At 41.8% G+C, this 18,052-nt stretch overlaps 1 protein-coding gene across 3 annotated transcripts; it reads right to left on the reverse strand.

Moving 5' to 3' along the window:
- Positions 1-7: 7 nt before the first annotated feature.
- NPHP1 (nephrocystin 1) lies at positions 8-17,824 on the reverse strand (the record flags this gene model as incomplete). Of its 3 annotated transcripts, none has more annotated exons than XM_082757044.1 (20): positions 17,442-17,824; positions 17,288-17,352; positions 16,453-16,513; positions 15,878-16,014; positions 15,209-15,413; positions 14,788-14,889; positions 13,934-14,025; positions 13,419-13,461; positions 12,813-12,897; positions 12,032-12,126; positions 11,104-11,232; positions 9,872-9,946; positions 9,249-9,359; positions 7,585-7,667; positions 6,666-6,742; positions 5,811-5,907; positions 5,300-5,412; positions 3,063-3,136; positions 2,281-2,325; positions 8-286 (listed from the first exon to the last, which is right to left on the reverse strand). In XM_082757044.1, exons 1-20 carry the CDS (start codon positions 17,508-17,510, stop codon positions 8-10), a joined length of 2,037 nt encoding a protein of 678 aa, XP_082613170.1. In that variant the 5' UTR covers positions 17,511-17,824. The 3 variants fall into 3 exon arrangements, with proteins under 3 accessions (XP_082613170.1, XP_082613169.1, XP_082613171.1); XM_082757043.1 differs by having other exon boundaries at positions 5,811-5,910; XM_082757045.1 differs by lacking the exon at positions 9,872-9,946 and having other exon boundaries at positions 5,811-5,910.
- Positions 17,825-18,052: the final 228 nt, after the last annotated feature.

Here is an 18,052-nt window from a genome sequence, read left to right on the forward strand (position 1 = left end):
AATCCATTCATGCTACAGGATTGTTTTTCCTCGTTTCTCCTAAGAAATCATAGGCCAGCTCTGAGATATCAAAGGCTTTGTGGGTATTTTCGGATGACAGCAGGGACTGGAGTGCACCATCGTTCTCTCGGCTCTTTCTCAAGAAGTCAGCGATCACCCTCCAGCGAGAGGCTTCAGATTCCTCCTCGGCCCACTTGTAGCTGGGGAGGAAAGTGGACTGGAGGAGAGGGAAGACAGAGTCGTGGTACACCAGGACAAACAGAGACTTCAGAAATTCTCGATCTCTCTGTGAAAAAGAAAATATTTGAAAGCATTTCCATGAAAATGTGCAGCAGTGTCAAGCACTTCTGAAGGAGTATTCTACAAAGGAAGAACAAACCCAAACCACTCAGTTCGCGGGTTAACAGCAGGAGATCTGACCTTAAACATGGACCTCAAACTCAGCACCAGAACTACACTGCATAAACCACAGATCAGCAGATCTGCTCTCCTACCCACCTACTCTTCCCAGCAACAAAAAGCAGTGATATGCAGCCAAACCTGCAGATGCTGCCACATCTGCAGCAGAGGACACTTGTGATGCTTATCCTGCCAGTCACAACAGCTTTCACACCCACCCCCGAGGTTTCTCTGCTTTTCTGCAGAGAAAGTCTGAATGAGCCACCCAAACGCATCATGAGCTTCACAGGGCACAAGATTCCCCTCGCCATCCTCCTGCCTGATTTTCAGATAAAATCTCTCACTGCAATCTGCTTGCAGCAGCATTACTCTCTAGTCTGATACATTAAAAAATATATCTTAAAGATAAATTTCTTCTCAATTTACTACAACCCTCCTCCCCCTCCGCCCTGGTGACCTATGCTGAAGCAGCCTGAACGATCAAATTTGCTCTTGGCCCTACCTGTGCCCTTGTAAAAGACGGTTAATTTAGGTTGGGTGAACAGAGGAAACATCACACCAGAAAATCTAAATAAAAAGAGTTAACACCACTCTTTTATTAATATCTAAGCATTTAATATTTTAATATTAATTCAATTGGTCCTATGCTCTCCTATCTATGCTTCTCACAGCACACAGGAGGCACAGCCATTCTGCAGGTGCTGTTATTTCACATTTTGAGAGAACATTCTATGTGTGGAGAGAATTATACTTTGACATGTAAAGGCCTGTTTGCAAAACCTAGGGTCTAAGAGTCAGCCTGGTCAATTAGCAAGTACTGAAAGATCCTGCCCACTTCAAACAGGCAAGATTTGTATGCCCCCTTTTCCAAACACACCAGAAGACACCCTTCTGTGCAAGAAAGACAAACACAGCACAGCCTCCTGGAAAACTCACTGACCACTGAAGCTCTGCCAGGAATGCCAGCAATATGACTAGCATCGGCACCTCTTTGCTACCCCTGGGAAGATGAACAATTCACATCTCAGCAAAGGATTTAGCAGCTGAGTGTCATAAAAGCATGCAAGAAGGAGCAAGAATTAGCTGTCGTGTCAGGCAGCAATCCTGCCATGGGAGTGGCACATGACAAATCAGGTAAAACTGGATGGTTCTGGGATACTGAGGAGTTATTAATTCTCTGAGCAGATCAGCTTACATTTTGGATGAATGGTCTTGAAAAAGCTGCTCTGATTCAATGGCGGTTTGTTTTGTTTGCATGAATGGAGAGATCTCTTTGCATATCTATCTGTTCAGTAGCACACGCGACGAATGAAATAACCTTATGTTGCTCCCAAGAAGCAAAGTGCCTGGGATTGACACCTTGCTTGTTCAGTTATCTATAGCTTCTCTCTGTAGGGAGGACAGGAGATGGCACAAGACACAGCTAAGCCTGGTAACATGGCCTGTTGAGTTCGTCTGCAGCTGTCTACATGCCAAAATGGGAGACTACTGACATCAGGAGACTGCGGAATTTGGAAAAGGACTGGATGCAGATCAGAGGTTGGAGGAGGAAAGACTGTTTTGCAGACAAACGCAGCCCCTTTTGTACCAGTGGCAAGTTTTCACCAGCCCAGTGTTGCAAGCACATCGTGAGAGAGAGCCACATTGGGATGTGAACCTACCACAACATCCCCATTAACAACCGTATAGAGACACTGAGAATAAACGTTGCAAGTTAATTTCATAGTCCTCCTAGTTTGCTGTTGTAAATATAGTAAGAATTGTTTATTTAGCGTATCTACGTTTTCTAAATCTATGGTGAGAGGAAAAGTTAACTAGCAGTAATGCTGAAATAAAACTTCTAGCTTGAGTTAGATCCAAGAAAGAGCACTAATTTGTTACCTTTTCTGATCTCTTCAGATTTCTTTCTCTATCTGCCCAAGCGCTCTGAAACAAAATAAAAAATATATAATATATAAAATCTGACTGAGGTTGCAGAGATCTAGAGAGGTTCCACTGTTACCTGCAGAAATCTCTTACTGCATCTCCAGAGGAGTTTAAGCCTCTCTGGCAGTCCTGCTTTCCTTATATTCCCCATTCTTCCCTGGTGCTAGTTTAGTTAATTTAAGCAAACAGCCATTCCACTAAATTTTACAAATACAAGGACTTAATGATTTTCAATTAGAGCCATTTAAACAAAACCAAGGGATCTACTTTACAGAAAAATCAATCACAGCCAAAGTTGATTCCTTCCACTCTACAAGCATGGGAAAATACAGCACAACCCCAAAGGCTGAGAAGTTTCAACAGCAGTATCCTTTGGGCAGAAATAAATCAGATGCTGTTGTCTGCCTGAAAGGGATTGCCAGGTACATAAGTGAGCACAGTTCTGCAGCTGCTGGTCGGACCCAAGTCAGCTTCTACCTGTCTGGAAAGCAGCACTGCCCTAGGAGCAGACAAACATTCAGGCACCTAGTCCATGGGCTCCCTTTTGAATGTGCTCAAGCAGTCTCTTGCAATTTGGAGGGGCTAAGGCACAAGAGATCTTTGTGTACTTGAAATTAGTATAGCTTTTCTGCTGCTTGGCTTTTCCATTTATCTTTTCACGGGGTAAATAAAAAAGCTCAAATTTTGCAAACCACCTGGAAATGCAGATACGTGGGCTGTAATTGTAGGTAACATACCCGCAGTGCGTCCATCAGGTCTGGCTGATCCATGAGCTGAGGGAATGTTGCTAAAATAGGATTACAGATTAAATCTGGAACAGAGAACAAACACATTTAAGGCTAAGGAAGAAACAGGATGGTTCCAAGGCAGAAGACCATCTCTGCCTAGAAACAATCCCCTCCCTGAATATTTCAAAGGGAAAATTTGCTGTCAGTGCCCCAGCGCAGCAGAGGAGGTAGATGAGCTCTCTAGCAACCTCATTCTCTGACAAGAGCTTTCTACAGCAAACTCTGAACAGCTGAGACACAGTTAACCAGAGAGAGAAGAGATGCACCAAAAAAACAAGTGCTGGTTTATTAGGAGAAGCCAGCAAGGAAGAACCCTTACTGATTTAACCCAAGGAGAGATTAAGGTTTCCTTGTTGCTGCACCTGTCTTTTTTATAAACATTTGAAATTGCGGTGCCTGGTTTGGATGTTATGAATAAACACATGTTCATTCTACCTTAATCTGGCTTGTGTTGTGTGTGATCCTGAGATAAGTGGATAACAATCACTTTTTCAGAACAGGGCAGGCATTTTAAGTTGCCTATTTTTAAAGCGTTTTAAAAGTTTTTAAATAGGAGCAGCAATTTTCATTTGTTACATCACAGAAAATTGCTACCATAACAATCTTTGAAATGTAAAGCCTTTAGAACATTTCATACCAAGACAGCCCAAACGGAAGCAATTTATTTCCAAGGGAGGTCACCAGCCTGATTTAGTGTCCTATGTTATAAAGATCAAATAACTATAGAGGATCTCAACTGACCTTGAAACACCATCATTTTCTGTTTCTCTGTGATGAGTTTAATAAATACAGCATAAATTCATTAAAGGGTCTGACTAAGATATTGAATATTCAGGGTGTATATTAAAGTTCAGGTAAAACAGGAAGAGAGTTAAGTTCTGAGCATCTTTGAAAGATGAACCTTTACTTCACAGAATCACAGAATTGTCTAGGCTGGAAGAGACCTCAAGATCATCGAGTCCAACCTCTGACCTAACACTAACCAGTCCTCCACTAAACCATATCCCTAAGCTCTACATCTAAATGTCTTTTAAAGACCTCCAGGGATGGTGACTCAACCACTTCCCTGGGCAGCCCGTTCCAATGCCTAACAACCTTTTTGGTAAAGAAGTTCCTCCTAACATCCAACCTAAAACTTCGGTTGCCTAAGTATAGTATTGTACTGATTGTAGGTTAAAAAGCTTAGCAAGCACACATGCATAACTCAGTCTGGAGAAGAGACAGAGAAAGCACAAAAAAAATATTTTGCAGTATAAATATAAATTCATCTGTAGTACAGCTAAGAAATGTAATATCCCTGTATTTCAAGTGTGATTTTAAAATAAAGACTATAAACTATTACAATTCTGCTGAAGGAAAAATATGAAAGGAATGACAACTTCCAAAATAAGAGCAAGATAAAGTTCTAAAAGCAGAGCTTTTACACTTCTCTCTTCCTACTGCATCAGCCAACAAGTAAATTAATAAATAAAAAGAATAAAAGAGGATGACTTCACCTCAGTGACAGAAACATCTGCCTAATCCTTCCTATAACACACAAGAGCAAACATTCACTAGAAACGAGTGAGTAAACCTGCGAGCATGTCCAATCTCTCATTGCATAGGTGATGAGAAGGAAACATTTCTCTTCTAAACAATCCCTTTACCTTTTCTTTATTTATTAAGACAAAAATAAATTGTCTTTGCCTGTCCACTTGGGCTTTTTGTGGGGAACGCGCATTTCACTGAAGACACTTCATTTATACTTGACAGAAAATAAAACTATTCTTGTGGTTTCTGCAGCCTGCTGTGTGAACTGATGCCAAGTAAGGCAGCGCATGAGGTGTGAGTTGAAATATTACTAGTTTGAAAGGCAAACACACCGAGTGGGGTATTTACAGCAAGAGACTGTTTTCTTTTACTAACAGGGACAACAGCTTTCAATTTGCTCCCACAGCACCTGCAGACTGAGAGCTTAAAACGCTGAAATCCTCTACAGAGGGAGTGTGACTTCCCAACCGTGCAGGACAGGGTGGTCAACCCCAGCACTAGCAGGTAACAACACCTGAAGAGTACCCCATATCAGCGAGAGTTGCTCCTGCAGACCCCTGCTTAATCCTACAAAAGGAAGATTCTGGAAAGAGCAATTCTCTTTGAGAGACTGATCTTACTACTGAGCTCATCCCTACAACACCAGCAATTCTTACCTGCACTCTGCATGTTTATTCTGTCTTTCAGGAGTGCATCACCAAGTATTTGTCGATAAAATATCAAGAGATGGATGTAGCACATACTGCCAATTAATGTTTCTGGTAGCAAACTATTGGGAAAAATAAAAACAATGCAGCTGAGATTTTTATTCAAAACTGCTCCAGTAAAGCACTGTTCTCCAAAACTTGAGAATGATGACAGGTTTGTGGGGACACCTGTATTAGCTCATACTGGTGTCTCCATGAATCTATTAACTTTTGAGGGCACGCATTGATGCAGCCAGACTCCTGCTGTTGCAATTTTTAATTTTATCTAGTTTAAAGCTTTTTGCTTGTTTTCAACAGAATAGTTCTAAGCCTCAAACAGAGATCAAATGTAATATGCAGCTGACACAACCCTCACATTTTCTATAGCTGGTATTCCAGGGAAGGGGAACATTTCAGATCTCTGGGATCATTCTAGGCTGAATTGTGTTTTGATTTTACAGCAGCACATAAATATACTTACTTCAGGATGTCTTTTGACTGCGTGCTTAATGACCTCAGTTTTACTAGAAGCACAGGCTGCTTCTTGAGTGTTATAAGCTGTTGAAGAACACCACTGCCTGCTTAAGAAATAAACACCCAGGATGAAATTAGTCATTTTGAAAGAACGTTAATAATTGTATTACAAGAACGAACATTTAAATACGGTAAAATATGTTTGTTTTTTTTCTGAAACTGTAATGGTTTAAGGATTGTCTAAAAACTCAGGAGGAATTGAATGCCTGATTTTTTTTCTTTATTTTCCACCTATATCAACATTTGATCTAACTGAAGCTACCTGGGACTAAGGAGTCCCACTTGCTCTCCACTTCCTTGCTCAAACTCCTCTCTTTAACTGTCACCTCTTCAGGCAAGCTGGTTCTGTTTTTGGTGAGCTCTTTCCATCTGGCTCAATTCCCTGCTGTATTTCAGAGCATCACCTGTAATCCCTGCCCCCTGCCATGCCAGGTGCTGTGGGACAGGGACAGAAACACCTTGCCCTTGCTATGGAACTCTAGACCAATATTACTGCTGAATCTTGTAGCATCACTCCACAGACCAGAAGTGTTCAGTGCAATTAAAGAAACACCTGAATACATTTATAAGAAATAATCCTCAACTTGCAAACACCGTAAATTACAGAAACATTAGCACCAAGAGACAGTTCTAAATCCAAGCAGCCCTAACAATCAACTCTCTCTCATGCAAATCAAGAGCACCAAACAACACCAGGCTGTGCTGACTGCATGCTAATAAGAGCCCTGTCTGAGCTCTGCATTTTGTGAATTAGGTGTCGCACGCATCATTTTATTTATGAAATGTTTAGGAAAAAACAAACCTCTTCTTGATATTGAAGGGTCTACCTCTACGCCTCTCTCATAGGGAGTACCACCATTTAATGGCAGCTCATACATCCTGTGAGGAAAGAGCAGCATGGTTAGAATAAAACAACACAAGGATACATTATAACAACACGACTGCTCTCTGAGAAAGTGAGAAACCTGCTATCTCAAATAAAAACATGACACAGTGCTTGAGACTTTGGCTAGTATTTTATGTGAAATGACTATACCTAAATACTAAGTAGCCAAACCTCTAATGATAAATTGGAAGCTTGTATTATGTTGGGGAAACTGGACAATTATTTGAAAAGAAATTAGCAACGATTCCTTTCCACGTGATTCCAACATTTTTCTTGTATGAAATTTAGCAGCTGCTTCACTGAACTGTTTTTGAGGAATCATGGCTAAAGTACCATTAATATTTTCAATGCTGAAGAATAATGTAAGCCCAGTTCTGTCAAAAGGAAGTCACTGTTGAAGTAACCATGCAGTTTCACTCGCTAGAGTAGAATTAAAAATGATGTTATCACCTTCAATTTTTTTAAACATTTTTATTTCATATAATACAGGTGTTTTCATACAAAAGGGGAGCTATTTAGACTTTTCTATAGTTTTTAGAGTCCACTGAAGAATATTTTTAAACACAGGCTAACTTGCAACATTTCAAACCCAAATGTTGAGTCCAGGGAGCACATTTTTGAATAGAGAGTGTGTAGAGAGCACACATTGGGTGTGGAAGTGGGATCAACATTCGCACTGGAAGACCCAGTACAACCTGCATATTAGACTGGATCACACCTGTCCATATCAATACATGCCCATACTAAACACAAACTTTACTCATAGCTTAAAATGTATCTATATACATACATAAATACTGTGTGTGTGTGGGGAACAAACACATAATAAACTTACTTGGAAGGAACAGGCATTCCATCAGAAGTAAAAAGCTTCTGAAATGCCCAGCCACAGCTTAGCTCTCCTCGTTCACCTGTTGACTAGAAAATAAAAAGAGGAAGGTAAACCTGAGCAGCTAAACCACAATGAGTAACTGATCACAAATACTTAGAACAATCCCATAAAAATGATAAAAGCCCCAAATTCATGGTAAGCAAACACTGACTATACCACATTTAAGATAAACATACGTATATCAAACATTAGAAAGCTTTATTCCCAGGCACTGAGAAATGGAGCTGACCCTGTGTGCCAACCCATCCATTTCCAGATATGTCCCAGGTCTGCTGCATGATCCCAAGGATACCACTGCATCTTCCAGGATCTCAGCTTGAAAAAAGTGAGGGCAGAAACAGTTACTTTCTTTTTAAGTGATCTGATGGATGAAGCAGGAATAAAACCCAAACCCATAAACCATAAACCCATAAATAACAGGTAGGAACTTGCACATACTCCAGCCTTCATGCAGCCTTAATCTCTAAACAGAAGCTGACAACCTGACGTCCTGACTACTTGAATTAGCATGTGGAGGGCCATTACATCTGATTAGGTCTCTGTGAAGCGTCACTCACCAGCACGTAGTTCATTGCCAGGACTTGCACAGTCCAGTTCCCTACAGATTCAAACTCTACTTATCCCCTTTTGCAACAATTCTGCATTCCTACTATGCTATCAGCATGTCTTCTTCCCCTCCACATTGCCACAGGGAGGCTTCTGCCCCAGGTTCCTACAGTTATTAATGAAAGAGAAAATACAGCAAGACCCTTCGGTAAGTTCTCTAACTTTTCAGAATTCTGTTTTTCAGAATTTTCCCAAGTTCTTCCCACCATTTAATACCCTGTTTGCTAACAAATGTCATTACCCCATTTTCCATCTTTCCCTTGATTTACTTGACTGCCAAACCTTATCTGAGCAAGATGGTGACAGTAATGAAAAAAGCATCAAGACTTCAATCAATCCTACAGGCAAAGCAGCTAAGGTCTTTCAGAACAAGAGTTCTTCCAAAAAGCCACTGTTTCCTCCAAATACTAGTGTTTCTTGTCTCTCTTTTTATTAACATAGTTCTTACAGGGAAAAGTGTTTACCATCTATTGTATCACCAACAATTGTACTTTAAGAAGCATATCCTGGTTGGATAGAAGGATGCATCTCTATCAACAGTGTGCAAAGATATTTAAACAGTTAACTTTTTAATTTCCAAACTACATAGCACGGTAGTGTGAAATGAATCACAGCAGATAGAGAAAAAACAAACAAAACATAAGTGTGAACAGAGAATTGGGATCTTCTAATCACATTACATGAAATCTTCAGCAGACTAGCAGAAATTATTTCAGTGTAGGAAAAGCTACATTTCTATGCACCAGTCAGGAAGTCTTTTGTTCATTAAATATTGACTGGAACTAAAAGTTGCCCAAACCAACATCTCTCTCTTCACTCCCAGATGCCAAAATGAAGACAATCATGGAATAAGCTAAAAAAAAAAAAAAAAAAAAGCTAAATTTCCACTTGGATCTCAAAATTCACAGCTGAGATACTGCAGCTTACAACTGAACACTGGACAGCTGATTCACTTTAGAAATGTGCTGGGAATGATTTATTCTGTAACTGTATACACTTACATTGCGAATATAAGTGATGCCAAGTTCAAATAAGAAACCAATGTCTGAAGATGGAGAATTAGACCTGACAAAACAGTCACCATCCAGCAAGCTGGGTAAAATGCCTGTTACCTAATACAGAGGGGGGAAAAAAACAATGAATGTACATAATAAAACAAAAACCCTCTGATTTCTAAATGCAATTGAACACATTTAGATAAGAACTCAGACATGATCCCACTACACATGAGAGAAAATGAGAAGTAGAGAACCAGTTCCATTTGAAACCATTGTTCTGTTTATTCTTTGTCTTGTCACAAACCACACCTATGTTACCAAGCTACATTTTCTGTAATGACAAGATATTAGAGAACTTTAGAAGTCAAAAGCAATTAATTCTCTGTGAGAACACAGCAACAACTTGGGTAAAACATGATAACAGTAGTGCTGTGAACATGGTTCTGCACAATACCTGAAACATGGGACAAGGCATGTGCTCTTTTTTATTTTCTGCCTGTTTATTTTGGTTGCAACACATATTGTTTCAACAAGAATATCAGAAGTAACAGATGGTTAAATAAGAAGCTGTAAATAGACACCATAAATAGTTAGTGGCTATATTACTTCCGTAGTGAGATACCTACCCTTGGAGAAAAGGTCCACATTTGGGGATTTTTAGGTTGCCATGTGGCTCTCACTGTATGAATGTTACTCAGTACCTAAAACATGACAGTGGGGAAAAATGCTGACAAGTTTTAGTGCATATCTACACAGCTTTAAGAAACTGTAGTATTATCTAAGATTAATCCAACAGTCCACATACAGCACAGATAAAAGCACACTTACTTTTCAAATTTATCAGACAGTTTCAGTTTAAAAGAGTACAGCAGAAGGTGGAATCAGCAGCAGCACTTTCCAACCATTCCTGCTTCCTATGTACCAGTATCAGTCCCTTTGCCTCCAAGAGCATTCGGCAGAAGGAAAACTACCAGACAGTCAGCATTAGATTATTTACAAAAAACTGCTCTACACTCACAGAAAGGCATAGAGGAACAATGGCAAGTGGGGAAATCCACATGTGACCCTGACCCAGCTACTCCCAGGGCCATCACAGAGTAGAAGTGAGCCCAGACAAGGCTCACCTCCACAAACACGAAGGGCAAAGAGACACAATGGCAGGTGGGGGAACCGAAATTATGGATGCAGAGAAATGGAGCCCCAGACAGCCCTGGGAGGGGTTGGGGCGGGGAGCTGGGTGTGATGCTCCTGAAGATGAGTCACCAGGAGCGGTGCTGGATTGCCTGACAGACCAAGAAGGGTTGCTGCTTATGGCTGAGACTGCAGCACACAGGCAAGAACGTTTGGGGACTGCACATGACTTAATAGGGGATGCTCATGGGAGGAACCAAAGGCAGAAAGAGGGAGGGATCAGGGTGGTTTGTGGAGCACGAAGGGTGGGAAAATAGAGGGATAAGGGGATAAAAGGGTGTGTTTGTGAGCTGGCTGGTATGCATGTCTGGCCATGCCCTGCACTTGATCGGTGCAGTTTGTCCTGTCTTCTCATCAAACTCCGTTTCTAACTCTTTTCTGCATGAACGGGCTTTCTATTCTGCATGCATGTGTATGGAGGTCTAAGTGCCAGCAAACAGAGGAAGGCCATGTGCTGCAGAGACCTTATGTATGTGGTGACTGCTGCTGGTGAGGGGGAGAGTATGTACTTCAGTGTGCGACTGTACAGATCAAGCCAGACTAACTGGCAAGTCAGTTAAGCGCCTTGGTATGTCTCCGAAACAACTGGAGGAGTTGGCTGCTGGCGGGACCAGAGCATCATGTACACCTTATCGAGACCTTTTTTGGTCATCAAACAGCTACTCACCCGATTGCCATCAAACAGACAGAGTCGGACATGTCTACTGAGAACCTGTATGCTGCCTGCTGGGAGAGGAATCATTTTGCAGCTACATAAAGTCACAATCAGGGATACTCGAGTTGGTCTAGGCTGGATCTGAAACACAGAAAACAGATGAAGGATTAAATCTAGAGGTTCCTCCTGCTTGTGGTTATCATTTTTTGTTTATTTACTGAGAAGACTGTAGTGCTTGCTGGACTGGATTCTTTGACCCACAAAGCTCATGCAGTATTAGCAGCAGCGGGAACATTCCTTCATAAACCTTTACACCTCTCCTAAGGAGAGTGCTACAAATAATTCAGTGACAGGTGAAATGTCCTATCAGAAAGGAATGCTGTCATGGAGTTCTTCCCCGGGTATTTCAAGTCTTGGTGGCAATCACATTTTTGAGCTGCTTTTCCAACAGTAATTTATAAATAGGTGTTCTAAAAATTGTGTAAATCAAGACATACTCATTAAACAAAATGAAAGAAGAAAAATGAAACTGGAGGTTTCACTGTGACTAGTAGAAGTTCATGGTTTAAGAATTCAGACTACTTCCTCACGCAGATTTGTTTTATCCCAAACAAGGAAGGAACCACAAGCTTAAGATGAAACATGACTCAAGAAATACCCAACATAGCACCTTGTATTGATGTTGGTTTTTTTTTTTTTTTTGGTTGTTTGGTTGGTTTTTGCTTTTATTTTTTTTTTGCTTATCAGAGAGCAGGTTGTAGTAACATCTAACTTCCTAAGGAGTCTAGATAGACATTGAAGAAATCTATCATCTGTTTCACAGCAGTATTTACCCACCAATATGAAACATTTTTTAAAGGTTGCCAGTGATTCACATCTACAGATGCTGTCATTTCTCTTGAACCAAAAGCTTCATAGCTTTCTCCCTAGTAATACTTACAGTATTTTTTTCAGAGTCCCACACCAAGTCTTTGAAAGCCAGTTGGGATGGAGTAAGTTCAGGCTGTAAGAAGTAACTTGCTCTAAATTGATTACCTACAATACATTAAATTTAAAAACAAAGAAAAATCTTAAAAGTTTTTTTTTTTTTTAGATCTTTATTGCCACAAAATGAAAGATACACAAAATTCTAAGGTTCATTTGAATATTTGACTGGTCCTAACAAAACTCTGGAGGTATCTACTACAAGTACCCTCTAAAATGGGCAAAACTATTTGCAAAAGTGTTCTGTAGTATTTCAGCACTGCAATTTAATTAACAAAAAGAGCTACTGACTGGAGACAGTTTGAAATTAAAAGATGAAGAAAACATGAGATGTGTAGTATCATTGGAATTCTCTTCACAGAATATCTCTGAGAAAAAGGGAGGAAGTCTGTAAAAGAAAAAATCTGTATCTGTCACTGGGAATAGTCTTCCAAACAGGAAAAACGTTGAGATCATCAGGAAATTTGTCATTGCCTTCATGGGACCATGATTTCACTCAGATAAATTAAAACTTATTTGATGAAGGAAAAAGAAAAGAAAAGAAAAACAACAACAACAACAAACTTTTTCTACATTATCTGACTGGTCAAATATATACTCTGTACAGATTATGTATACCTTGTACCAATTACCATAAAGCAATACTGATTTTAGTCCAACAGGCTAGTTACTGGAATAAGAAACTCTCCAAGGACACTTGCAAATTCTGCCCTGCAATCGCTATGAGAAAACCTTACCTCCTTCTAAGAGCTGGAAAAGTGTAGAGAGACGGAAACCTGCAGGAACTGCTCCCATAGTTGCCAATACCTCTACTGTATCATTCTGTTAATAAACAAAATTGGATATTAACGTTCCTACTATTTAACAGCTAATTCAGTCCTAATTTACAGCTCTCACACAAACAATATCAGGACCCAAGGCATCCATCACCTCTTCTAATATGAAGTTAGCTTGGCACGACACCAGGAATTACTTCAACTTTGTTTTGCGTATGACCCCAGACAGATCACTTTTGTTTAATCCCCCCTTCCATTTCAGCACAGCAGCAGAGTAGCCAGTTAACAAAGAAAATCACACCCTTGAAAAAGAAATGTAGCACAACTACGGCAAAACAACAAAAGCCACCTCAGCTGCATCTTCATTCAGACACACAGACTGGGCTGCAGCCTATTTCTAAAGCAGTAGGGAACCTTACCATTTTTTGCTACCAAAAACAAACTAGAGATCTTAATCAAAAACATTGGTCTGTACTATGATACATTTTGCTTAGTAAAAGACAAATCTTGTCTACAAATTAATTAACGTTATGGTAGATGAAATTGCTATCTAAGAGATACACCTACCTCTGTGATAGCTTTTCTCACAGCACTCCAGTGAGAATCTGTTCTGGAAGAAAAATAATGTTCTTCTTTTATAATATTCTTGTGTGGACAAAAGTTTAAATATTGAATACAGATTTGCCTTCAAATACCAGTAGCTTAATCAGTACATCTGAGATAATAATAACAATAGGCTTCCAGCTACTAGTGTGTCTCATAAGCTGAAATATGACTCAATACATGACCTAGTCATATTTTGATTTTGAGGAAAATAAATAAATACATAGATATATAAACAATCCCAAAGCAAAAGTCAAAAACAAACCTACTAAAGTAAAAGTGTGATGAAAAATTAAAATTTGTAGAATCTACAGAAAAAATAAATAAATCAAGTGGTTGCTGCACTGAAAAGAAAGAAGCAGTTACAAAGAACCAAATACATCTGTCAGGTGTGTTTTCTGCAGGAGATGTATTGACATATCTAAGGAAGAGCAGGATGAACAATTTTACACTTACTTGCTTTTGCATATTCCACTTACCTTTTTTTAATTTCAGTTCCATCTGCTGTTTCATCCACCACTTCTATGTGTTCATCACTTTCATCTTGGCTTTCTCCATCTTCATTATGGACCTGTAATTCAGATTCAGAAAGGGCAAGGGCTCATTTTCTTCACAGTTCTGTTCTTAAAAATGTTTTCTCCAACTACAGCACGTGTACATAGTTTAGAAGAGAAGATTTTCTGTCTGTCATGACCTATCACTCCAGAGTATTGTAACTGCACATCACTGGTCTCAGTTCTACAGCCACAGCAGGAGATTGGAGCATACCTACAGGAGAACACTAAGCAAGAGAATGCTTCTGCAAAGCAGATTCTTTAGAAAGAGAAACACATTGACATTGTGAAGTAAAAAGTTCTCTACCCAACATACTCTCTGTTCTGAAAAGCCCTGTTCCACAGTGACAAGCTCAGACCAACAGGACTCAATTGAGCCAAACTATGTACCCACATTTAAAGGTTAATTAATTAATGTCAAATTATAAAATACTCCAACTGGCATTTCATATGAATCGTGAAAAGCATGCATGGCTCTGTAGCTGCTTGGAACCTTCAGAGCTGACAGTTAGCAGCAAAAGTCTATAACTTCCATACTCAGGAAACCTCTCTGCAAAAATCACTTCTGTCACATCTCCATATGGCATCAAAACACTGCTTGTGATAGCTATCTGCGTACACATGCATACAAACATGGCGTTATTTGCAAACTACTGGCTAAAAGCTGCTGTGTGTGCCCATCTAAGCGTTATGGTAAGTTTCATGCAGCGATATTATCATTAACATACATACAATAACAGAGGTGAGACCCGAATGGAAGAAGTTTGCAGCACACTAACCGCAAGATAGGTTTTAGGCACAAGGCCTCTCTCGCCTTTTGAGTTTTCAGCTAGCCACCAGCCATCCGCCTTCTTATCGTGTATAACCAGGACTTCACCTTTCTTTGCCGTGAGGAGAGATGGAGACAAAAGACAACCAAATATTTCAAAATGACGCCAGGAGCAATTTGAATAACAATTCCAATTTTCCCTGTAATACAGGTCACAGAGACCACAGCTACAGACTCTGCTGCTACAGAAGAGGACAAGAGGACGCTGGACTCCAGTACGCCAAATGTACACTAGGGAAAGCCATTTTCCCCAGAATCCTGCTAAGAACTGACTGAATCCCAGAAGCGTAATATTTAATTATTGTTATTGCTTAATACAGAATGATCTGCAGTAGCAACATGGCAATAAACTTTTGTAGAAACATATTTACCTTAAACGTGAGATCACCCTCTTGCTGTGCATTAAAGTTTCCAACTGCAATACATTCTTTAACACTGGGATCATCCAACAGTTTATCCTCATCATCTGTTTCTTCACTGTCTTCTTCCTCACTACTTTCTGCATCGTCATCATCACTCTCATCCTCTTCTTTGTCTTCGTCTACTGTTTGAGGATCTTTTTGATATCCGTCCTTCCTACCCAAAATACGTCAAACTTTTTTTTGTTTTCTTTTCATTTTACCAGACCTTCCTGATATTGCTGTAGAAACCTTGCAATGTAGGCTTCTCTGCAAGGATGTTACCCAGATACAGAATCTTCATTCCTGTGTTTTGCTTTCTGGCCTTATCTGAAAAAGCTCTCAGTGGTATTTCATCCCCACGCATACAGACCACAGCACACCCTCTCCTCTCAACAGCTACATTATCATTAACCAGCACCCTCAGAAAATTCCAGCGACTCCCTTTTTTCAGGAAAAAAAGCCCCAGAAGAGCTGACCCTTCAGAAGCTGTTTTTTTCTGTTGTTATTGTTGTTTTGTTTTTTAAACTAAATGTTAAGGTAATAGAAGGGATAAGGCTACAATTTTTCAGGGTCCTTTCCAGCCCCGCATGTACAATTCCATTAAAGTGCAGATTGTATTTGTCCATTTGGACTACTTACACTGTGTCGTTTGTAGCTGCGTTATCCTGATCCAAGACATGACCAAGTTTCCACAGCTGTTGAGACAGCTTTAGCAGTAGCTTTTCCTCTTCTTCTTTCCTCTGAGTATAATTCCCCACTGGCGCAGGCTCATCAGCCTGAGAAAGAATACAACAAATGGCTCAAGTGATGAAAGGTCAAGTTCTCCTACGAAGATTTTCCAGACATGTATTGTAAGTCTTCAACTTCCAGGGGTGCTGTCACTCCCTGTTTACCGACATCTTTCTTGCCTTTGATGAGATGCAATTTCATGTTAAGTTTAAAATCTATATTCTCCACTCCCAACATAACTCATTGCTTTGAGAAACGTTTTAGAATATAGTGGGTTGATAAAGATTTTAATGTACATAGTAAAGCAGTGAAAATACGTTTTTAAATAATATAAATGGATCTCACAGATCCTGATTAGAGGTTACGCAGTGCCAGGCACTGCTTTTGTCCTGAGGCATCTAAAGCTGAAAGAGGTTTGTGGTCTCTAAACATTCACTGCAATGCACTTTGGAGAAAATCATTAACAAACTTCTCTCTATACCTACTTTTTTCAAATTATGAAGAGCATCCGTATTTTCATCGACCAATTTTTGCAGCTGCATGTATCTGCGTTGAAAGCAAGACAGACAGATGGTGTTTTCTTAAAACTCTGGTAGACAGGACACCTAACTCATGCTAAATCACCAAAACTTGTAAATTTAGATACCCACACCTTCCCACTGCTGTATGCACACACAGCTTTACAAATATTAATACAAGCCCAAATGGCACTTCATAAGCCAAGAATTTAGTGATTCCTTAGAGGAAGTGTTTTAACAAATGTCAAAAGGAAGAAGCATCAGTAAAAGATCTGGAACAGAGGGACAAAACAAGATCATCACCTGGCTCTGGCAAGTTCTTGATGACAGTCAAACGCTCACACAAGAATTCCAGAAGAGCTAAGGGATGAGACAGCTTAACTGCTTATTACCTGTGATGTGCAAGCTCCCACTTAAACTACCTCGACCTCTGAAGACTGGAAAGCATCCTGGGGGGCAGCTGAGTGAAAAGGGGCAGAAATCCGTACAATCACGAGAAAAACGAAAAGGCACGGAGGGAGCCAGCTGCTCCTTCTGATGCAAAGGTGAGGGGGAAAGGAGAGGGGCTTTGCTCTGGGCAACCAGGAGAGGGCTCTTTCCATAACGCAGTTAAGCTACGCAACTGCTTGCGACTGAGCACTGCTCAAAAACGTTACTTCACAAAAGTATGAGGCAAATCCATAGGAAAAATAAATAAATAATCAACATATACTAAGCACAGCCACGACGGCTGAGTGCAGGGGCACGGCCGAGGCCACCCCTGAGGTGCCCGCGTTGAACCCCGCAGGCGGCGCGGCCTCACCTCTGCCTCAGGGCCTGCCGCTGCCCGCCGCTCGCCGCCGCGCTCTCGGCCCGCAGCGCCTCCACCTGCAACACACGAGAGGCGCCGTGAGGGGGTGCCCCGGTCCCGTTCCCGGTCCCGGTCCCGTTCCCGGTCCCATTGCCGTTCCCGTTACCTGGTCCCGCAGGTGCCGGCTCCGCCGCTGCACCCGCTGCAGAGGGCTCCGCGCCCGCCGCCCCGCCATGGTTGCTAGGCAACGGGCGCCGGCAAGATGGCGGCACTTCCGGCAGCGCGGCACGCCGGGAGTTGTAGGCGCGGGGCTGGAGCCTCCCTGGGTCTCTCACGGCTCCGCCTGGCGGGGTCTCAGAGCCCGCCCGGCTCCGGGCCCGGCCGTGGCAGGGGCAGCTCCCGCCGGGCCGCCCCCCGCCCCGTCCAGCCTGGCCTCGGGCGCTGCCAGCGATGGGGCAGCCGCAGCTCCCGCGGGCAGCCTGCGCCGGGCAGCGCCGCCCTGCGCCGAGGATTTTGTCCCCCCTGGCCGGGCTGCGCCTCCCTGCGCCTCCCTCCTTCCCTCACGGCCGCTCCCCGTTGTCAGAGCCCTCCTCCACCCCCAGAGCCCCCCCCAGGCCCTGCAGCCCGTGCCTGCCCCAGGCGGCGCCCCCACACAGCGAGCCCCGGCGCACGGCAGCGCCAGGCGCAGTTAGGGACCAGCACACCACGGTTCTGTTCTCAGCGCTTTATCAGCAGCCCTCGGGCAGGGCAGGGCTTGGGCATCGCGGAGCAGGACAA

This window comes from Aythya marila (genome assembly GCF_965140915.1).
Source record: "Aythya marila genome assembly, chromosome: 3".
NCBI classification, from domain to species: Eukaryota; Metazoa; Chordata; class Aves; order Anseriformes; family Anatidae; genus Aythya; species Aythya marila.